General features: G+C 46.2%; 2 protein-coding genes across 2 annotated transcripts in view; both read left to right on the top strand.

Annotated features, from left to right (window-relative positions):
- The window catches only part of thbs4b (thrombospondin 4b), a gene marked incomplete at its 5' end in the record, with an annotated part of 59273 nt that extends 54252 nt beyond the window's left edge, over positions 1-5021 (top strand). Inside the window, 3 exons of the mRNA XM_084325005.1 lie at positions 732-904; positions 3347-3486; positions 3760-5021. Coding sequence (XP_084181131.1) covers positions 732-904; positions 3347-3486; positions 3760-3818 — 372 coding nt within the window. The 3' untranslated portion in view covers positions 3819-5021. The remainder of the gene's footprint in view (positions 1-731; positions 905-3346; positions 3487-3759) is intronic.
- A 17538-nt stretch (positions 5022-22559) lies between these two features.
- LOC311237195 (urea transporter 1-like) overlaps positions 22560-24000 on the top strand; it is a gene marked incomplete at both ends in the record, with an annotated part of 14440 nt that continues 12999 nt past the window's right edge. Inside the window, 2 exons of the mRNA XM_084325004.1 lie at positions 22560-22944; positions 23499-23688. Of these exons, the coding sequence (XP_084181130.1) occupies positions 22560-22944; positions 23499-23688 (575 nt within the window). The remainder of the gene's footprint in view (positions 22945-23498; positions 23689-24000) is intronic.

The raw sequence follows: 24000 nt of genomic DNA, 5'->3' as shown, positions 1-24000 counted from the left end.
TCATTCATCTGCCATTCTTTTATATACCATTCATTCATCTACTATTCATTCAACTACCATTAATTTATATACCATTCATTCATCTGCCATTCATTTATATACCATTCATTCATCTACCATTCATTCATCTACCATTCATTCATATACCATTCATTCATCTGTTCATCTGCGGGCTGTTTGTGTTTTCCTTCGGTCATGGCGTGCTTTATCGTGGGGGGGGGGGGGGTGTCTTGGATGGGGATGTGGTGGGGATTGATGTGTGAGGTATTCGGGGGACGGACTGTTTTCCGGGGGGGTTCACATGCCTTCGAGTGACATTGTACTATTGTACTTATTTTATGCCTATTCTTAAATCTGCACGTCTACATTACACTACTTTTATTGTCTTTTATACCTATTCTTATGTCTGAAGTTTATGCAGTTTTTTATTTTGTCAATTTGTGTGCTGATTTTATGCCCATGTTCATTTTCTTTAAAAAATTGTATACTAAAATTGCTGTGGTGCACTCTGGACTGAGAGTACTATGTAGATAGCTATTAATATTTATTATTGTTATATTGTAGAAATGTGTGCATTGAAATGTCTGTAAAGTCTCGACGACATTGAAAATAAGGGTGACCTCAATTGTAATTTCGAGAATAAATAAAGGTTGATGATGATGATGATGATGATGATGATGATGATCTACCATTCATTCATCTACCATTCCCATTATTGTCCTGTCCTTCAGGCCGTGAAGTCGAGGTCGGGTCCAGGAGAGCACCTGCGGAACTCACTGTGGCACACAGGAGACACCAACGACCAGGTGCGTCTGCTGTGGAAGGACCCCAGGAACGTGGGCTGGAAGGACAAAGTGTCCTACCGCTGGTACCTGCAGCACCGTCCCCAAGTTGGCTACATCAGGTGAGAGGAACAGGGGAGGGGTTATGCTAATGACCTCTAGGTTTCATATAGTGTTAGGGGATATTGAAAATTACAGGACACCATAGTAAACAAGTGTGTGTGTGTGTGTGTGTGTGTGTGTGTGTGTGTGTGTGTGTGTGTGTGTGTGTGTGTGTGTGTGTGTGTGTGTGTGTGTGTGTGTGTGTGTGTGTGTGTGTGTGTGTGTGTGTGTGTGTGTGTGTGTGCGCGTGCGTGCGTGCGTGTGTGCGTGTGTGTGTGTGTGCTCACTACTGTACCATCACACCATTTATATTGTATTGTAACTCTACTCTGCATTGTATATTGTATTATATGTATATTGAACATTCTTGTTTTGTTTACACTTGTTTAAGTACTTGACTTTCTATTTTATACTTATTATACTTATTTTATAATTATCTATTTTTATCTAGCACACTCTCAGGAGCAAAACAGAAAGAAGCATTTCATACAAAAGTATTCTGTATTTCTGTATGACAACTAATAAAGAAACTTGAACTTGAAACTTGAAACTGTATGCGGAAAATAGCATCTGTTGTCTCTGCTGTGTGCCTGTATTGAAATGTCTAGTGCATTTTGAGAAGGTATACAGGCAGAGGGACCAAGACACTCTCTACATCGCTACCAGGTCACATGTAAGTCAAAAGTCACAGGGTCCAAGTTTCAAGTTCAAGTCAAGTCGCATGGAGCATTAAAGGCCCATTCTGCAAACCAAAATGTCAATAATCCCTGACTACCAAAACAATGATTGTAATGGAGACATGTTTTCATTCTCTAGTAAGTAGTTGATCGACTGAGCTCTTGATTCACGGACTAACACTAGATAAAGTGTACATATTTTCTTATTTATTTATTTTTTATTTTTTTGTAAAATGTTTGTTTACGTTGATAATGTTTGTAAACTAGACTTATATTCTGATTCGCAAATGGGTGAAGAAAGTCGCAGAAGCTACGGATCTGACCTTCTGGATTTGGTCTTTAAGTCCGGTCGAGGTTCACTCTAAAAACATTTGGATGATTGGCTTTTCTACTAATCTTCTATTGTCTTTCCTCAATGCTAATATCCTTGTACCCAATAACGATGATTCTCCAGAACAGCCGATGTTCTGTGGCAGGTAGCCTAAAGTACTGTATGAGTACTTCTCACCTCACACAAACAGATACATTGAGTACATCATCACAGAGAGGTTCAATTTAGGTAACATCATCAGCAGCTGTGAGCTCTGAGGATGAAGCAAAAGCAATGGAGCAGACCCCAATAAAGAAATAAACATAGTGATTTATTTAAAGGAACATGCCAACATTATGGGAAATGCGAAGAGAGATACCAATTTCCATCTCTGTGCTTTCAGTAGAAAGCTATCCGGCTGCAACCTAGCCTAGCTTTGCACAAATGAATGGAAGCGGATACGGACTATTAGCCTAGCTTAAAAAAAACTCCAGGATAGGTGGTTTTGGCCAACAGCGGACCTTTGATCGACGTACTGAACCAACGTTGTTTTATTTCCATTCCATTCAAATGCAAAAAAGGAGGTGCTTAAAGGGGAACTCCAACATTTTGGGAAATGAGCTTATTTAACATCTTCCCTGGAGTTAGACAAGAAGATACATACCTTTTTTGTCTCTGTGCGTGCATTTTAGCTTTGGGAATAGACGCTCCGTTAGCATAGCTTAGCTTCATCACTGGAAGTGAGGCAGGACAGTAGCCTTACAGTGCCTTACAGTGTATTGCAAGGTCTGACATTGACCAAACTTGATATGCATGACCTGGGTGGGCTCTAGGTCAACTCCTGAAAAGGGGGTCAATGTCAGACTTTGCAATCAAAAGTTAGGGGGCTAATAACCCTTGCCATAATTTCAGTGCGCCCCCTAACTTTTGATTGCAAGGTCTGATATTGACCCCTTTTCAGGAGTTGACCTAGAGCCCACCAAAGTCATACATATCAAATTTGGTCAATGTCAGACCTTGCAATACACTGTAAGGCACTGTAAGGCTACTGTCCTGCCTCACTTCCAGTGATGAAGCTAAGCTATGCTAACGGAGCGTCTATTCCCAAAGCTAAAATGCACGCACAGAGACAAAAAAGGTATGTATCTTCTTGTCTAACTCCAGGGAAGATGTTAAATAAGCTAATTTCCCAAAATGTTGGAGTTCCCCTTTAAGTAATAACATGGTGCCAGACCCCCCTGGTCTGTTTGATTGGCCACGTCTGGCTCATAATATACGTCAAACACAAGAAATGCCCCCCTTCTGGCCTATAGGAGGAGGCCAATCCCACCAGGCCCCTCCCCCTGAGATTCTTTATCTCAATCTTATAATTAATCCTGTCTCAATAAAGAAAACATATTACCTGAGGTTACGAGGATAGAGGGTGGGATGGTGGGACAAACGATTAAACCTCACCTCTCTTGTGTTTTGCGCAGGGCACGATTCTACGAGGGAACAGAGCTAGTGGCAGACTCCGGTGTGACTATTGACACCACGATGAGAGGAGGCCGACTAGGAGTGTTCTGCTTCTCCCAGGAAAACATCATCTGGTCCAACTTGAAGTACCGCTGCAATGGTGAGAAACAAATCCATTAAATCAGAGTGGAGAAAGAGATTTCATATTGTCCATATATTGCTTGTTATGAAAGCAATTTCTCCCCACGACCTCGTTTCACCTGTTGTCTAGGAAGTGAGCCAGCTGTGATATTTCGATTCTTAATGTTCCGAACCTTCTCGGTGTGCGTGAGCCCAGGCTGTAACCCTTTAATTGCATTCAGCTTGCCCCCCACTTTGTGTTTTGGCTTTGAGCTTGACTCCTCCTGACCCTTGACCTCTCTCACCTCTGCAGATACCATCCCAGAGGACTTCCAGGAATTCAGCACTCAGCATGGCGTGGACTCGCTCTAAATGCACAGCGAAAAGGAATACGAGAGACCAGGATGGATGATTTCTCAGAGAGAAAGAGAGTGTGTGTGTGTGTGTGTGTGTGTGTGTGTGTGTGTGTGTGTGTGTGTGTGTGTGTGTGTGTGTGTGTGCGTGTGTAATGTCCCTGCTCCCGCGCCCTTGCCCTGCAAACAGATGTCTTCCTGTTTTAATTGTCTCTTCAGTGTTCACACTGAGGCAAAGTAGAATAAAGTGATGGGTTTTTAGGAGGTAAATTATAATTAATTTGTTTCCAAACATAAATCACTGCATTTATTAACATTATTGCATTTCATCGCTTGACATTTTCCCTTCATCCTTTTGAACTCATTCCACGTTACCGTCTGCAGCAGGGTATACGGTCAAAAAGAACAACAAGGCAGACGGGGTAGAAGTAAACACATCTAATGTAATCACTTCCCCCAGGAATGGCGGCTCTGTAATGGCGTAGTGGTGTGTTTCTTCAGGCATTGATTCGGTCTACTCATATCCCGGCAGTCAAGGTCGATGCTAATCAGGGCTGACAGATTACCGAGTGGACGTCGAGGCTCCTCTATCGCTTTGCGATTGTGGTGAAACGTACAGTATCTGTGCGTTGGGAATCGTCATCCTGGATGATGAATGCATCGTGGGACTAAGTTCATCACTTGGGAATCGTTAGTCACGATAGTGCCCTGCTTAGGGGAAAGGTGGATTGTTTCTATACCGGGGTAAGGCTACTCACGTCTGTACAGAATCAGAGATTTAGGTGTCCTGTCGTTTGACTATACCCTGTATATAGAATAGCCTATCCGTCATTATAAGCTTCTTTTTCTGTCAGCACATTTTTATTTTATTTTATTTTTTTATAGAACATTATTTTGTACGTGGCAAGTTTTGTCTTTTAAAAACCTTATATTGTGCCTTTTCCCCACAAAGCTGACCAGCTTCAAACTCATCCTGATATTGACTCTCAGGCCTGGCCACGGAAGCACATGTCTACATCTCATCTTTATGTGTTCCTGGAGTGGATTATAGCCTGAAACAGATCCTTGAAATCTGTCTCTCGTTTCACGACTATGTAGTCCTTGGGCTGGTCTCCGTCTAGATGTAGGGGTTTGAAAGCTTGTAATTCATGCTCAAGTTGATTTATTTTCTTAAAATGTAATGTTATCAACTGAATAATTTCAAATAAATAAATAAAAACTGTATTTGTATTTAAATTTTTTTTCATGCACATCACCCCCAATGAAGATCACAGTTTTTTTTATTGGGCCAACTTTCATTCAATCTTTATTTAATCTCAAAAGATCATTGAGAGCAAGCTCTCATTCACAATGGCGTCGAGAAATACAGCACATAATAAATACAAAGACAATACAGAAACATAAAGGTCTATCAATTAAACCATTTAAAATTATTAAAAACAGCTGCAGACTGTGGTGAAATGGTTGGCAAGATTTAAACTGACCAATGGATACTTATATATTGAGTATTAAAGTGCTTTGCAGAACCACGTGTCGGGAGCACAGGAGCTAAAAGCAGATTTTCCTAATTCAGTGCTGGACCTTAACTATTTGACTGCCACGCTGTTTTTCCATCTGTACTCCCTGGCGCCAGCGTATTTTTTTTTACCATTTTCACAATGTTTGCAGACCCATTGTATATGGCTCATTTGAAAGGAAATATGTATACAACGGGGAAAAAAACATTTAGTTCTACATAGCTTCGTTCATGCGCTATCCCATGCTAAGAATCGTCCCGTTTAAAAAGAATCCAGTTCCGTTTCCTGGAATGCAAGATATGACGTGTTTTGACCTGTTTGAAAAGAATCCAACATAGCCTGGTGAAAACGCACCTTATTCTATGGATGGATTGTCACCGTTTGTCCTCTTCATAATAATCTCCAATAGTTCGCTCGTCTATAGGCGATCGCCATTGCCGAACGTTAGTTGGCCCTAGTCTGGAGTGCTCTCAACTCTAGTGTCGGCGACTACCGTGGAGCGGTGAACAGATGTTACATGCTCGGCCAGTTTGACTATAGTATTTTTATGATTTACCAGAAGTGCTGAGTCTAATGTAGTCTGGTGAAAATGCACCTTATCATCCATAAGTGTGATCGTTTTGTCCTCTTCATAATAATCTCCAATAGTTTGCTTGCCATTGCATAGACAGTCCGCAGGCTAGTGGCTACAGCGACTCTGGCCAGCAGTGAGTGAGCAGCCCCCTTCCCCACAGTAAACTAGCCCAGTTCAAAAGGTAGGCGATACTGCCACCTATCGGGATTCAATCGTCATTTCAATTCCAATTCACACAAAGCTCACACAAGAAGGTCCGGCGGACTGTTTAGAATAATAATAATAAAAACAGAAACAAAAATGTTTGCCGAACCACTGCTGCCTGGGCGCAGTGATTTCATCACCGAAAAAAGCCTTGTTGCTTTTTGAAAAATGAAGGTGTTCCTTTAAGAAGATGTAGGCTGGAAGATCACCAATAATGGCTTCATACAGAAACCGATGCCAGTGCAAGTCATGTTTCCCTGCCAGAGAGGACCACCCAACCTTATCATATAGGATATAGTGATGGGTACCATAACTGTCTGGCTGAACAGGTACTGTAAGGGACATTCAAGCAGTTCATTGTAAAGTTCATACCACTAAACTACTCAAATGTCACCACGATGACCCAGTAGCAGCTGATCTTAAAGAACAAAGAGCACAGATCCTACACCATTGACTTCAACAGAAAACAACCAACCAATCCAATAAATTCACCATATAAGCAGCAGGCCTTACGAACAGATCAAGTCAATCAACTCAAATTGAATCATTTATTCAGGAAACACTTGTGTTGTAATGTAATACCACGTATTGTAATAAGATGGTAATACGGTTATATTCTGCTCCTTAGGGGAAGCATGTCATTATGGAGCATGCAGGGACACACAATCATAACAGGAAGAGTAGTCTCACTTTGGTGTGTAGACTAATGGGGATCCACAATAAAACAATAAAAACGACAATACAGTATCAAACCTCCACTGTCGCCTTCGGAACAGAACCACAGCAGTGTTGGAGGCAAACACCAAACATTAGCAGTATAACATGAGTCATAGACAGTATAGTATGAATGTATAGAGCAGTGGGTCAGATGGAATAGTACTGTAGCATGAGTCATAGTATAGTGTTACGATTCGGCATGAAGAAGGACCCAATATGCGGTTAGAAGTACAAAGGAGACGGTGGTTACTCTTCTCAACGGTGTTCTTTAATATAGAACTCAAGGCAAGAAATATATATCATACAAAACAAAAGGGCACAGCGGCGCTGGCGCTAACTATAAACACGGACTGAGATACGAAAACAAAGATGACAAAAACAGAATACTAAATCACTTACTGACTCTAAATACAACAGCAGGGCAAGGTAGACGACAGCAAGGTACAACGAACGGGTAACACGGAGGTATGACGCCACAACAGGAAGTGGGAACAGGACAACCTAATATACTCAACCTAATTAACAATGATTACCAACGATCAACAGCTGGGGGAAGACACACTAGAACTGATACAATACAAAATACAATACAACCATCAAAGAACACACACAGGCTAAATACCAAAACACAGAATAAGAATACTAACACAGAACAACCCTAAACAGACAACATTTGTAATAAGGACACTAATTGCCACATTAGGACGTTATTCATTTGAACCAACATGTTCAGGGCTGAGTGCATTGTCTGCAGGTGGCCGCTGGTGGCTCCCTGCCTGGGACATTCTCTCTCCCAGGCATGAGTTGATCTTGGAGCGTTACAGTATCTCCCCCCGAACGGGGGGCTACCAGACCCCCGAAAACATCGTCCGGGCACGGGCGACGCAGGAGGCCGGGACCCCGGAAAAAAACCAGGGCGAGGACCCGGAGAACTGGGGCCGGGAGTCCGAGGAAAGAACCCAGGAGGGGCATAGCAGCCAGGGGGGAGGAAAACGGGCGCAGATGCCCGGAGAGGGGGGGCGGGGACGGGAACAGAGGCCCGGAGAGGAGGGGCGGGGATGGGAACAGAGGCCCGGAGAGGGGGGGTGGGGAAGGGAACAGAGGCCCGGAGAGGGGAGGCGGGGAGAGAAACAGGGGCCCGGAGAGGGGGGGTGGAGAGAGAAACAGGATCCGGGAGCCTGGAGCCAGGAACCGAGGGTAAGGACCCCGGAGCAGGATCCCGGACGGGAGACCCTCCAGCCACCGGACTAGGGACCGGATCTGGAGAACTGGAGCGGCGGTGCGGCGGCGACGACCCCCAGAGCAGGATCCAACGCAGCCCACGTCGAAGACCACGTCGAAGACCACGGCGAAGACCACGGCGAAGACCACGGCGAGGACCAGGACGCCGACCACGATGCAGAGCTGGACCAGACGGGGAGCCGGGAGCCAGCACAGCAGCCGGACCAGGTGTAGAGGCCGGGCAGGGCGTGGAGACCGGACCGATCTCAACGGCGAGGCGTGGCGTAGGCTCCGGGGATGAGGAGCCTGGACCCAGTGTAGTAGCCGTACCAGGCGTAGAGGCCGGGCAGGGCGTGGAGACCGGATCGGTCTCGGCGGCGAGGCGTGGCGTAGGCTCCGGGGATGAGGAGCCTGGACCCAGTGTAGTAGCCGTACCAGGCGTAGAGGCTGGACAGGACGTGGAAGCCGGAGGAGCGGTGACATCCAGGACCACGCCGATTGGAACCAGGACGGCACCGACGACCGGATCAGCCGTGGAGGCTCTGCCAGCGGCACTAGCCCCCGCCCGCCCTCCGAGCCTTGCCAGAACTCGGAGGCCTGCGAGCCGCGGGGGCTAGGCCGATCGTGGGCCCTGAGCTAGCTGTAGGAGCTAGGCTAGCTGTAGGGGTTAGGCTAGCTTTAGAAGCCCGGCCAGCCTGAGGACCCAGGCTAACAGTGAGTTGAATGCTAGTCGGTTGGACCTGACTAGCTGCAGAAACACGAACAGGAGGCAGATCAGAGGGTTGAACGCGATACCTCGCCATGAGGACTGCAGCCTGGTCAGCCATCACCCTCATCTCTGCCTCCTGGTCCGGATACTGGTCTGCTGCGGACTGGATTGTCTGAAACAGAAATACCCATTTAGCTGGGGAATATTTCTACAGATCTCCCTCCATTAATTTGGAGAGAACCTTCATCGTTCCCACTATCTTTCCCGCTGGGTCTTGTGATGGTGGCGTCATAATGTTACGATTCGGCATGAAGAAGGACCCAATATACCGTGGAGCGGTGAACAGATGTTACATGCTCGGCCAGTTTGACTATAGTATTTTTATGATTTACCAGAAGTGCTGAGTCTAATGTAGTCTGGTGAAAATGCACCTTATCATCCATAAGTGTGATCGTTTTGTCCTCTTCATAATAATCTCCAATAGTTTGCTTGCCATTGCATAGACAGTCCGCAGGCTAGTGGCTACAGCGACTCTGGCCAGCAGTGAGTGAGCAGCCCCCTTCCCCACAGTAAACTAGCCCAGTTCAAAAGGTAGGCGATACTGCCACCTATCGGGATTCAATCGTCATTTCAATTCCAATTCACACAAAGCTCACACAAGAAGGTCCGGCGGACTGTTTAGAATAATAATAATAAAAACAGAAACAAAAATGTTTGCCGAACCACTGCTGCCTGGGCGCAGTGATTTCATCACCGAAAAAAGCCTTGTTGCTTTTTGAAAAATGAAGGTGTTCCTTTAAGAAGATGTAGGCTGGAAGATCACCAATAATGGCTTCATACAGAAACCGATGCCAGTGCAAGTCATGTTTCCCTGCCAGAGAGGACCACCCAACCTTATCATATAGGATATAGTGATGGGTACCATAACTGTCTGGCTGAACAGGTACTGTAAGGGACATTCAAGCAGTTCATTGTAAAGTTCATACCACTAAACTACTCAAATGTCACCACGATGACCCAGTAGCAGCTGATCTTAAAGAACAAAGAGCACAGATCCTACACCATTGACTTCAACAGAAAACAACCAACCAATCCAATAAATTCACCATATAAGCAGCAGGCCTTACGAACAGATCAAGTCAATCAACTCAAATTGAATCATTTATTCAGGAAACACTTGTGTTGTAATGTAATACCACGTATTGTAATAAGATGGTAATACGGTTATATTCTGCTCCTTAGGGGAAGCATGTCATTATGGAGCATGCAGGGACACACAATCATAACAGGAAGAGTAGTCTCACTTTGGTGTGTAGACTAATGGGGATCCACAATAAAACAATAAAAACGACAATACAGTATCAAACCTCCACTGTCGCCTTCGGAACAGAACCACAGCAGTGTTGGAGGCAAACACCAAACATTAGCAGTATAACATGAGTCATAGACAGTATAGTATGAATGTATAGAGCAGTGGGTCAGATGGAATAGTACTGTAGCATGAGTCATAGTATAGTGTTACGATTCGGCATGAAGAAGGACCCAATATGCGGTTAGAAGTACAAAGGAGACGGTGGTTACTCTTCTCAACGGTGTTCTTTAATATAGAACTCAAGGCAAGAAATATATATCATACAAAACAAAAGGGCACAGCGGCGCTGGCGCTAACTATAAACACGGACTGAGATACGAAAACAAAGATGACAAAAACAGAATACTAAATCACTTACTGACTCTAAATACAACAGCAGGGCAAGGTAGACGACAGCAAGGTACAACGAACGGGTAACACGGAGGTATGACGCCACAACAGGAAGTGGGAACAGGACAACCTAATATACTCAACCTAATTAACAATGATTACCAACGATCAACAGCTGGGGGAAGACACACTAGAACTGATACAATACAAAATACAATACAACCATCAAAGAACACACACAGGCTAAATACCAAAACACAGAATAAGAATACTAACACAGAACAACCCTAAACAGACAACATTTGTAATAAGGACACTAATTGCCACATTAGGACGTTATTCATTTGAACCAACATGTTCAGGGCTGAGTGCATTGTCTGCAGGTGGCCGCTGGTGGCTCCCTGCCTGGGACATTCTCTCTCCCAGGCATGAGTTGATCTTGGAGCGTTACAGTATCTCCCCCCGAACGGGGGGCTACCAGACCCCCGAAAACATCGTCCGGGCACGGGCGACGCAGGAGGCCGGGACCCCGGAAAAAAACCAGGGCGAGGACCCGGAGAACTGGGGCCGGGAGTCCGAGGAAAGAACCCAGGAGGGGCATAGCAGCCAGGGGGGAGGAAAACGGGCGCAGATGCCCGGAGAGGGGGGGCGGGGACGGGAACAGAGGCCCGGAGAGGAGGGGCGGGGATGGGAACAGAGGCCCGGAGAGGGGGGGTGGGGAAGGGAACAGAGGCCCGGAGAGGGGAGGCGGGGAGAGAAACAGGGGCCCGGAGAGGGGGGGTGGAGAGAGAAACAGGATCCGGGAGCCTGGAGCCAGGAACCGAGGGTAAGGACCCCGGAGCAGGATCCCGGACGGGAGACCCTCCAGCCACCGGACTAGGGACCGGATCTGGAGAACTGGAGCGGCGGTGCGGCGGCGACGACCCCCAGAGCAGGATCCAACGCAGCCCACGTCGAAGACCACGTCGAAGACCACGGCGAAGACCACGGCGAAGACCACGGCGAGGACCAGGACGCCGACCACGATGCAGAGCTGGACCAGACGGGGAGCCGGGAGCCAGCACAGCAGCCGGACCAGGTGTAGAGGCCGGGCAGGGCGTGGAGACCGGACCGATCTCAACGGCGAGGCGTGGCGTAGGCTCCGGGGATGAGGAGCCTGGACCCAGTGTAGTAGCCGTACCAGGCGTAGAGGCCGGGCAGGGCGTGGAGACCGGATCGGTCTCGGCGGCGAGGCGTGGCGTAGGCTCCGGGGATGAGGAGCCTGGACCCAGTGTAGTAGCCGTACCAGGCGTAGAGGCTGGACAGGACGTGGAAGCCGGAGGAGCGGTGACATCCAGGACCACGCCGATTGGAACCAGGACGGCACCGACGACCGGATCAGCCGTGGAGGCTCTGCCAGCGGCACTAGCCCCCGCCCGCCCTCCGAGCCTTGCCAGAACTCGGAGGCCTGCGAGCCGCGGGGGCTAGGCCGATCGTGGGCCCTGAGCTAGCTGTAGGAGCTAGGCTAGCTGTAGGGGTTAGGCTAGCTTTAGAAGCCCGGCCAGCCTGAGGACCCAGGCTAACAGTGAGTTGAATGCTAGTCGGTTGGACCTGACTAGCTGCAGAAACACGAACAGGAGGCAGATCAGAGGGTTGAACGCGATACCTCGCCATGAGGACTGCAGCCTGGTCAGCCATCACCCTCATCTCTGCCTCCTGGTCCGGATACTGGTCTGCTGCGGACTGGATTGTCTGAAACAGAAATACCCATTTAGCTGGGGAATATTTCTACAGATCTCCCTCCATTAATTTGGAGAGAACCTTCATCGTTCCCACTATCTTTCCCGCTGGGTCTTGTGATGGTGGCGTCATAATGTTACGATTCGGCATGAAGAAGGACCCAATATGCGGTTAGAAGTACAAAGGAGACGGTGGTTACTCTTCTCAACGGTGTTCTTTAATATAGAACTCAAGGCAAGAAATATATATCATACAAAACAAAAGGGCACAGCGGCGCTGGCGCTAACTATAAACACGGACTGAGATACGAAAACAAAGATGACAAAAACAGAATACTAAATCACTTACTGACTCTAAATACAACAGCAGGGCAAGGTAGACGACAGCAAGGTACAACGAACGGGTAACACGGAGGTATGACGCCACAACAGGAAGTGGGAACAGGACAACCTAATATACTCAACCTAATTAACAATGATTACCAACGATCAACAGCTGGGGGAAGACACACTAGAACTGATACAATACAAAATACAATACAACCATCAAAGAACACACACAGGCTAAATACCAAAACACAGAATAAGAATACTAACACAGAACAACCCTAAACAGACAACATTTGTAATAAGGACACTAATTGCCACATTAGGACGTTATTCATTTGAACCAACATGTTCAGGGCTGAGTGCATTGTCTGCAGGTGGCCGCTGGTGGCTCCCTGCCTGGGACATTCTCTCTCCCAGGCATGAGTTGATCTTGGAGCGTTACAGTATAGTATGAATGTATAGAGCAGCGGGTCAGATGGAATAGTAGCATGAGTCATTATTACGTTACCATGGACTGAAGGAATGCTTGTTGTCTTTGTCAATGTAACATAATAAGGAGACAGTAGCCAAAGTAACCAACAAAAGATATTTAATTTATATTTACCATGGTTTGTAACGAAAAGGTGACATAAAATAACGACAAACAAAACACAGAACTGTACAAACAGGATCAGCATCTCACGCAGGGAAGAACAGGACAGTTATACACGAGGGGATGACAAGACAAGACACACCTGGGTTGATTACAAATGGGTACACCACCTGGGAGGAAAACGATAAGGACTACAAGACCAGAACAGGGAACTACAACTAGACATCACACACTGGGAACACCTGATCAGGGTACAGACAAACCCCCACACGTAACAGTCATAGTAGCTATAATATGAATGTATAGAGCAGCAAGCCAGGTGAAATAGTAGCATGAGTCATAGTAGCTATAATATGAATTATAGAGCAGCAGGTCAGGTGAAATAGTAGCATGAGTCATAGTAGCGTGAACATAATAGAGCAGCAAGTCAGATGAAACAACAGTAGCATGAGTGTATAGTAGCATGAATGTATAGGGCAGCAGGTCAGATGAAATGCACCACCATTTTAGTGTGCATAACTGTGATTGATGAGTGTTAGGGATCTGCTGGTATCCGCTGATGACACTAGAGCAGTCTAGGCTCTAGGGGTACAATCCAAGCTCTAGCCCTAACATTAAATGGTCTAGTCTTCAGAGAAGACAGAGAAACAACTAAGTAGAGTTAGCTTATTGAAATCTGTGAACAAGACCACAGCCTTGGGAGACCTGAGCAGTGACCTGGCACTAGTGGTCGATCTGATAGTAGTTCAAGTTATTATAGGTTGGTTGTTAATAAGTTTGTGAGTGTGTTCACGATGAGTAGCTTCCTGTCTCGTGGTAAATGGCGGAGAGTAACTCCATCGTGAACCATTTATCCAGCATTTATTCCACTTCCTGGTTCCACACTCTTCATGCCATCTGGGAACACCAGCTGAACTGTATTGGTAATTAGTTACGGCTCCCAGAGTACCCAGTGCACTCATTCCCTCACTCACTCACTCACTCACTCACTCACTCAATGCTTATAATATATTTATCTCAATGAAAATCAGCCTGATACAAAATGTGAATCAAAGGAAAGGAAGTGGAGAAGGAAAATGCAGAAAACTATTATTTTCCTCTCATTTACATTTTTTTCTCTCATTCCTAACACACTTGAAGATGCACATCCTGGGTTCACTGGGAGTCTGGGACCAACGAGAACTGACCCTTATCTCTGAGAACTGACCCCTATCTCTGTGAACTGACCCCTATCTCTGAGAACTGCTGAGAACTGACCCCTATCTCTGAGAACTGACCCCTATCTCTCTGAACAGGGAGTCATTCGCGTCCATTCTTTTTCTTTTTTCATATTTGAAGTCACTGGTAAATGATTGACAACACATAATGGTTAATCTGGTCAGAAAGCTGGGCTATACTTACCGGGTCCAGGAGGTCCGCCCATATTACACCAGTCCTGGCCTCCCTGCACTGGCTTCCTGTCCAATTCAGGATTAGTTTCACGGTCCTGGTTTTTACTTATAGAGTAGTTCACGGACGGGCCCCCACGTATATCTCGGACCTCATACACCCCTATAGCTCCAGCCGGTCCCCCAACATGTCCAAATGATTACAGACCGGTGGCACTCACCTCTGTGGTCATGAAATGTTTCGAGAGGCTGGTCAAGGACCACATTTGTGCCTCTCTCCCCAGTGATATGGACCCTATGCAATTTGCATACAGGACAAACAGGTCCACTGATGACGCGGTCTCCCAGGTACTGCACAGCACTCTCTCCCACCTTGACCGTCAGAAGGGGGGCTATGTGAGACTGTTGTTCATTGACTACAGCTCAGCGTTCAACACCATAGTCCCCACCAGACTGGTGGACAAGCTGATCGAGCTAGGCCTGAGCTCCGCCCTGAGCGCCTGGGTACTGGACTTTCTGAGTGAAAGACCCCAGGCGGTCAGGGTGGGGGGTCAGACCTCCAACACCATCACCCTGAGCATCGGGTCCCCCCAGGGCTGTGTTCTAAGCCCCCTGCTGTACTCACTCTACACACACGACTGTGTGGCCAAGTTCAGCTCCAACTCCATTGTGAAGTTCGCCGACGACACGGTGGTGGTGGGGCTGATCTCGGACAACGACGAGAAGGCCTACCGGGAGGAGGTTGAGGTACTGGAACGTTGGTGCCAGGACAACAGCCTGCTCCTGAACATTGGTAAAACCAAGGAGCTGATCGTGGATTATAGGAGAGGACAGCGGGAGACACACACACCACTGAGGATTAACGGGGCTACCGTGGACAGGGTGAGCAGCTTCAAGTACCTGGGGGTCCACATCTCAGAGGACCTGACATGGTCAACACACATAGGCACAGTAGTAAAGAAAGCGAAGCAGCGCCTCTACCACCTGAGACAGTTAAGGAAGTTCAGAGTATCGGGGAAGATACTTCAGTCCTTCTACTCAGGAGCTGTAGAGAGCATCTTGACCGGAAACATCACTGCCTGGTATGGGAACAGCACGGCACAGGACAAGAAGGCCCTACAGAGTGTGGTGCGCTCAGCCGAGCGTACCACGGGTATTGCGCTACCTCCCCTGCAGGCTCTATACAACAAGAGGTGCAAATCCAGAGCCTGCAGGATAATGAAAGACCCCCACCACCCCAATAACAGCCTGTTCCAGCTGCTGAGGTCAGGCAGACGCCTGCGAATTCTAGAGACTAAGACGGAGAGGCTTAGGCTAAGCTTCTTCCCCCAGGCCATCAGAGCCTTGAACAATGAACATTGAGAGACACAGAAACTGAACTATCCACACACAAGTACATACACGACACGCACGCTGAGCACGCTCACACACTAGCAGCCACTTTAACACTCATGCCGCACACACGCACACTTATGGCCAGAGGAAAGGCCACTTAAAATAGTATAACATCAGGAACAGTGTATTGCACTACTAAAGCTAACTAGCATGTCCTATATGCTCTGTAAATACTAATGTACAGATACCGAGATGGCACACCATGTACCTGTTTATTGCACTGTTTTATTGGATTCTATTAATATGTTGTACCACTGTACTTTATTGGATTCTATTATATGTTGTACCACTGTATTGCACATCGTCGCGGGCAAGACCAGCCGCATTTCATTGTATACCTGTATGCCGTGACAATTAAAACTCTTGAATCTTGAATCTTGAATCTTGAGGTCTTCTGATCAGGGCCTCCTGGTGGTGCCCCGAACCAGGCTAAAGACTAAGGCGCCGGTTACACCTTAGTTTCGTTTTCGTTTCATTGTCAGATGAGTTTCGCCGCAACGTAGCAGAGGCGAGTCACACTTTCGTTTTTGTCACCTGAGAACAGTGATGTAGTACACTGCCAAAGCAGTAGGTGGCAGTAGGTGGCGAACATGAAGGCAATTTCAACCAATCAGAACTTGAATGTGCCAATACACTTCCTGCAAAGAAAATGTCAACAAGGCGGGCGCCTATGGGCGCCACCATCTTTTGCCTATTTACCCAATGCAGCAATTCTTTTTCAGCAAAGTCTAATAAAAGTGCAATAAACAAAACGGATACATTCACTGTGTGTTCTGCCTGTCATTTGTTGATGAAACAAAACTAACATCAACACAAGTGACCACCAAGAGCGGATAGTTTAGTCTAAAAAAAGATCGGTAGCTACATTGTTAGCTGCATGCTAACGTCAATGGAATATGCCATTGTAACAGTATAGCATTGTGGCTAGAAGCTAACGTTAGCTCACGCTAGTTAGCCAGCACCAAACTGATGATATCGGGAGCTATCAGTAGTTAGATAACATTAGAGACAACGCTGTGTGTATTAAACAAAGGTGAATAGATGACTGGGCCATTTTGTTTAATGCTTGTTAAGTTGAAAGAGGAGCTTTGAGCTAACAGGGTCTGATAGCTAACGCTAGCTCATGTTAGCCAGTGGCAGTGCTCAACCAATCGGTAATGCTAGCAGAATGGATGTAAACTTTATTTAACATATTGCATAATGGGTACAATACAATACGGCTCAATACAAACAATTGTTAAGGGAATGCAGACTGTTGTAGCTTGGACTGGGGTCCTTATAACAATAACTTGACAACACATGGTAGCTGCAGCTATTTGGGACACGGAGCTCTGTCCCAAACACACACACACACACCCACACACACACACTCTGTTGTCACCGGAAGGGCACGCAGATGGTATCTACTGCGCATGGGCGTTTTCGCAACAACGGCTCCGTGAAGGCTACACGACTGTTGTCGGCGAGTTTTGGCGCTGCTCAAAAACGGAAAACACAATTTAGCGTTTTCAACGTATCCGCCAAAAAACGCCAAAAAACGCATTTCTGTGTAAAAGGGACATGAAACGTATTCAAACGTATTCAAAAAACGACCACAAAAACACTAGTCTAACATGGGCCTAAGGGGGACCAAGCTTTTGAAGTAGTGGCCCCTAGGCTCTGGAATGGGCTCCCCCAGATCTTGAGAGCCTCCCCCTCTGTGGCCCCTAGGCTCTGGAATGAGCTCCCCCAGATCTTTTTTTTAATCTACTTTTTCTCCCCCTTTTTTTCTATTTTTCGCCCGTCCCCAATTTTGCATTGTCCAATTCTACCCTCCCCTGTCTCGAACGTTGTTAGGCCATGCCTCCCACAAGCCGGCTGCAATGTGGACGAAGCCTTGCATCACGTGTCCCCTCCGGTACTCGAGGAAGCAGCCGTCGCATCTTTTCACCTGCACAGCGCAATCTCTCAGCAGCGAGGGTCTGCGTGGGAGGCTCACGCTGCCCACGATACTTCCTGATTCTACTGCGCAGGCGCACCAACCGACCTGTAGGAGTCGCTGTCCACAACGTCCGATCCCCACCCACCAGCTTCCCACCCCCTAATACTGCCAATTGTATTAGTATGAACGACCAGCCAAGCTGGTAGCAACGCCGAGAGCTGGGCTCGAACCCAGCATCTCCTGCGTTGGTGGCGAGCGCCTTGCCCACTGCGCCACCTAGCCGCCAGCTCCCCCAGGTCTTGAGAGCCTCCCACTCTGTGGATTCATTCAAGGGTCAACTAAAAACCCACCTGTTCAGGTTGGCGTTTGGCCATGTACACACGTGATTTTGATTCTTCTGTTTTGTCCATGCCTGTTTTTATACTTACTTATGTTTTTTATGAATTGACCTGTTCTTTGTTTTTTAAACTGGTGAAGCACTGTTTTTACCTTGGATGTGTTTTTATTTTTTTATGAATTGTCTTGTTCTTTTTTTCTTTTTAAACAGGTGAAGAACTCTGTGCATTCGTGCTGGGAAGGGTGCTATAAAAATAAAGCCTTACTTTACTTACTAAAGCACAATTTTGTGATTGAAAAATGTAAGTGGCATTTTTCTTCCACTTAGACCAGTGGTTTCTGGTCCTTAGTCCTTAGTTACCACGGCAACCACTTGTCATTCCAAGCCTTCCCGGCAGAGATTGTGATTCATTTAAAAAACTGAAAAAATCTTTAAAACTCACATTTCACCTTGAGATGCAGTAAATTCTCATTTTACCAAACGTAAGATCACATTATATATGAAAATGTTTATTTTATAGCAAGTAGTTTTGTTGTTACCAACCATCTTTAGTGTTACAGATTTCCTCATTCAAAGGTACAGTGATCTGTCGCCTCATTATATATATATACTGTGTCTGATAACACTAATGCTAAATAGTTTTACACCTACATAAAATGCATGCATATAATTAACATAACCAATTATAGCCAATACATATCCAATCAATTCATAACATGAAAATGGACCACATTTAACCCTTTCACTACCACACTACAGAAGGTTAACCTTTCACTACCACAGGGTTAACCTTCTGTAGTGTGATAGTGAAAGGGTTAACTTTCTGTAGTGTGGTAGTGAAAGGGTTAAATCAGGGAAGCCTCTCCGGCTCTCCAGTGTGAAACCAGAGGTGATTTAGAACCATTTCCTGTTACAGTATGATCCCTGATTAGCTGCTGGGGAGGAAAAGAAAGGCATGTGGACCCAACAGGATCAGGTGGGGGGGGAGGAGAGAGGATTGCAGTAAACAATGGTTACTTTATACCTTAACCCTTTCACTACCACACTACCAAAGGGTAAACCCTTTCACTGCGACAATACAGAAGGTTAACCCTTTTCACTGCCACATGACAAAGGGTTAACCCTTTCACAACCACACTACGGAAGGTTAACCCCTTCTGTAGTGTGGTAGTGAAAGGGTTAACCCTTTCTGTAGTGTGGTAGTGAAAGGGTTAAATACATTGTGGTAAAGGCACAGAGTGGCTGGATTACTTCCTCTACGTTTCCTTTGGAATGACCTTTCTATACAGTGAGGACCGGAAACCTGTCTTCGTCAGATACAGTGAAAAGACGAGAGTTGGCGTCATGGTGGGACTGAGACACAATATAACGCTACACCAGCAGTTCTCAAACTACGGGCCGTGACCCAAAGTGGGGTTGTGGGTAGGTGACAGTGGGGTCGTGCATTGGTAAAAAAAATAAAGGTTTAATGTTCTGGCAACATATTTTGGCTAAATATGCCTTGTTTTATAAATGTGTATTGATAACATAGTACTGTAATCAAATGTTCTAATAAACATGCATGATCAAGTTCAACAACGTGTGCTTTTATTTTGATATTCCTTAATTCCACGTTGAAATTACGCGATGCATTAAGTGTGGGGTAACCAAAAAGAATCCTAAATAAAATGGGGTTGTGGTATAAAAAAGTTTGAGAACCCCTGCACTACACTAATGTTGGTTAGTGTAGTGCAGGGGTTCTCAAACTTTTTTATACCACAACCCCATAGTCTCTGAGCGGATCTCGGCCTGTCTGTCCGACATCTCAGCCTGGATGACGTCCAACCACCTCAAACTGAACCTAAGCAAAACAGAATTGCTCCACCTGCCGGCCAAATCCTCCCCCCTAACCGACCTTTCAATCACAGTCGAGAATACAGCTGTGACTGCGTCCCCGACCGCCAAGAACCTTGGTGTTGTCCTCGACGACCAGTTGAACTTCTCTGCTCACATCGCAGCGACGACCAGAACCTGCCGATTCCTCCTGAGCAACGTCAGAAGGATACGCCCCTTCCTGACAAAAGAAGCCACCCAACTCCTCGTCCAATCAACAGTCATCTCCCGCCTCGACTACTGCAATGCACTGCTCGCTGGCCTCCCGGCCACTGCCACTAAGCCTCTTCAACTCATTCAGAACGCAGCGGCCCGCCTGATCTCAAACCTACCGAAGTCGGCCCATGTCACCCCACTTCTTAGGGACCTGCACTGGCTCCCCATTGCTGCACGAATCCGCTTCAAGGCCCTCGACCTAGCATACCGTGCGGCAAAGGGAACCGCTCCCGCCTACCTCCGGTCAATGGTCTCTAACTACACACCCTCAAGACCCCTACGCTCTGCATCTTCTGGCCGCCTCAGACCTACTCCTATCCAAGCTCCGGGAGGGTCATCAAAGAGAAGTCGCCTATTCTCAGTCCTTGCCCCACAATGGTGGAATGAACTACCCACCCCAGTTAGGACAGCCGAATCACGTCCAATCTTTCGCCGTCGACTAAAGACGCACTTCTTCAACCATTATCTGAATTAAAAAAAAAAAAAAAAAAAAACAATAAAAAAATCTAACCCTAACTAACCGTATTGTCATGCACTTGTCCTAATAAACTAACCTACACTGTAGCACTCAACACTTTGATGAACATTGTTGCTCAGCTGATAGAGTTGTGCCCTTCCTGATGGCTTGTCGTACAGAACTTGTAAGTCGCTTTGGATAAAAGCGTCAGCTAAATGACTAAATGTAAATGTAAATGTAAATGTAGAAAGCTTGACTAACTAGCAAACCGCCAAAATCAGTGTTTTCATTTTAGAGCATGGCGCTAATTGTTTTAGCATTTTCCATTCACATACGTACATGAAACGTTTAGAATTAGCTTTGCTATGCTACACTTTTGAGCTACTATCAACTCTGGGAGAACCACAGTCATGCACTCTAGGTTTCATATAGTGTTAGAGGAGGGGTTATGCTAATGCCCTCTAGGTTTCATATAGTGTTAGGGGAGGGGTTATGTTAATGAGCTCTAGGTTTCATATAGTGTTAGAGGAGGGGTTATGCTAATGACCTCTAGGTTTCATATAGTGTTAGGGGAGGGGTTATGCTAATGACCTCTAGGTTTCATATAGTGTTAGGGGATATTGAAAATGACAGGACACCACAGTGTGTGTGTGTGTGTGTGTGTGTGTGTGTGTGTGTGTGTGTGTGTGTGTGTGTGTGTGTGTGTGTGTGTGTGTGTGTGTGTGTGTGTGTGTGTGTGTGTGTGTGTGTGTGTGTGTGTGTGTGTGTGTGTGTGTGTGTGTGTGTGTGTGTGTGTGTGTGTGTGTGTGTTAGGTACATGTGGTTTGAAGGGAGGTGCTAATAAGTGGTCTGTTATTTGTGACCAGCAGGGGAGGGAGGGCTTGACAACAGGGTCAGGCTCTGGTCTGTGGACTTACAGGAAACACACGGCTCATGGACCTCTGGACACTTTCATGCACGGATCACATTGTAGCCTCTACAGGTAGGGCTGATTAAAAACACCATCATACAGCAAGAAATTCCTGTATTGTAGTGACCAAATCATGTCTTTATCGGTCTTGGTTTATCAGAAACTGTTGGTGTAGAGAGTAAACGATCATGTTTATTTGGTTACTGTAAACAAGGGTAGGGGGGATGTGAAACAATACTTGCACAGGATATGTCCATGCAGTGAACAAACCAGCTGGCCTTTACCTTTCCTGTATATTACATTTACATCCAAAGCCACTTGCAAGTTCTGTACAACAAGTCAGCAGGAAGGGTAGAACTCTGGCAGCTAAGGGCAAGTGATATTGTTCTTTAAACAGTGTTGAACTTGAGTGCTGCAGTCTTGAGTGCATAGTAGTAAAGACATATTTACATAGTAGTATAGGCAAGATAGATTCCTTAGTAGCAAAGTGCATACTAGTAGAAGACAGTACGAAGGTTAGTCGTTTTCTTTTCTTTTTTCTTTCATTTCAGATATTGATTTTATTCAGTGAAATATTGTTATTCTTTTTAACCAGTTGATGTAGTACAGTATAGTGTCATTTTTTTATGTCATTGGTGCTGCCGGGTGAAAACCTTGCAGGATAAACTTTCCAGGAATTAAGAATAACTTTATCTTCGGATTGACACCCATGTATATTTTGTACTGTTATACTGTATATCTGCTTTTGAATGGGTTTCAATGTCCTTAGTCCTTAGTGACACTTGATCTCAATACAATGAACAATCTTTCACTTTGAGTCAACACATTAAAATGACTAGAATTGGAGATTCAAAGGTTTTCACCTGACAGCAGAGATACCGTAATCGATCTAAGATATAGAGCTCCGATGTTATACGACTTACATCCTATGCACTGTGTTTTAACCAAGAGCTGGCCTTCACAACGAACTAACACCCCTAATGACACCGACCGAGAACCACAGCTGCCTGCCCCTGAATGAGGAGCCCCGGGCTGGCTCCAGACTCTGCTGCCTGCCCCTGAATGAGGAGCCCCGGGCTGGCTCCAGACTCTGCTGCCTGCCCCTGAATGAGGAGCCCCGGGCTGTCTCCAGACTCTGCTGCCTGCCCCTGAATGAGGAGCCCCGGGCTGGCTCCAGACTCTGCTGCCTGCCCCTGAATGAGGAGCCCCGGGCTGCCTCCAGACTCTGCTGCCTGCCCCTGAATGAGGAGCCCCGGGCTGCCTCCAGACTCTGCTGCCTGCCCCTGAATGAGGAGAGCTCCAGGCTCTCCAGAGCCATCTCCCTTCTCACTGGGGACATGCGATTATATGGAGAATGGATGAAAAGTAAGTGTCCCTAAAGCTGCAGTGTAACTCAGTCCATCCCCTACTGTAGCTACCTCGCAGCTGATAATATTAATATATAACTTAAAATAACTCAGATCTAATTACATGCCAAGGGGGTGAAGGTTGAAGTTCATAACCGACTCATACAGACCCTCATCTGCACCTTTGTTTACACTGTTTACACTCATATTTTTATATTGTTAATTATATTGTTTACATTATTATTATTATTATTATTATTATTATTATTATTATTATTATTATTATTATTATTATTATTATTATTGATTTATTTATTATTCCAAAAAATGTCCTCATATTTTTATATTCAGATCAAATTGTATTGCCTATATTTATGTCTTTCTGTTATTACCCTGCCCATACCTGTACCCCATGCTGCTATGATGCCCAAAGGAGATCAATAAAGATTAGATTGATCCTACAGTTGTAGCTAAACCCCATCGAATGCGTGCATTACACATCTTCATTAAGAAACCGTGAATGGCATGGTAGACTGTACTATCAAACGCCTGGCTCCCCTGTCTCTGTCCCAGGACGGTGTGTGGGTCTCCAGCTGGTGGACTGGGTGCTCCGAGGGGTGGCCCAGGTCATGTTCGCCAACAACCCCCTCAGCGGGCTGCTCATCACAGCCGGCCTGCTCCTCCAGAACCCCTGGTGGGCCGTCAACAGTCTGCTGGGGACCCTCGCCTCCACCGTGTTTGCCCTCGTCCTCGGACAGAGCAGGTACCATTACTGTGCTATACTGTGCCCCCCCCCCCCCCCACATAAGATCTGCCCAGAGCCTAGAGGCCTTTATACAACGGCATGCAAATTTCTCGATTCTGATTGGCCATTCACACGTCTTTATTGGTAACAATCCACGGTCCTGGGCTCAGGACCCGCCCACAACCAAATCACATAACCCTCCCCGGCTCACTCCGGGAGAAAACAGGATCGCGGAGAACAAATGGTTATGTTGAAAGCACCATAACGACTAAATATGAAGCGATTCTGTCAAGGGGAATGTGTTAGTATTTTAAACAATGTTGGATGATG

The sequence above is a fragment of the Notolepis coatsorum genome (assembly GCF_963971535.1).
Source record: "Notolepis coatsorum genome assembly, chromosome: 11".
Classification (NCBI taxonomy): Eukaryota; Metazoa; Chordata; class Actinopteri; order Aulopiformes; family Paralepididae; genus Notolepis; species Notolepis coatsorum.
Note: the sequence above shows the minus strand (reverse complement) of the source record. Positions and strands in the feature narration are given on the sequence as shown.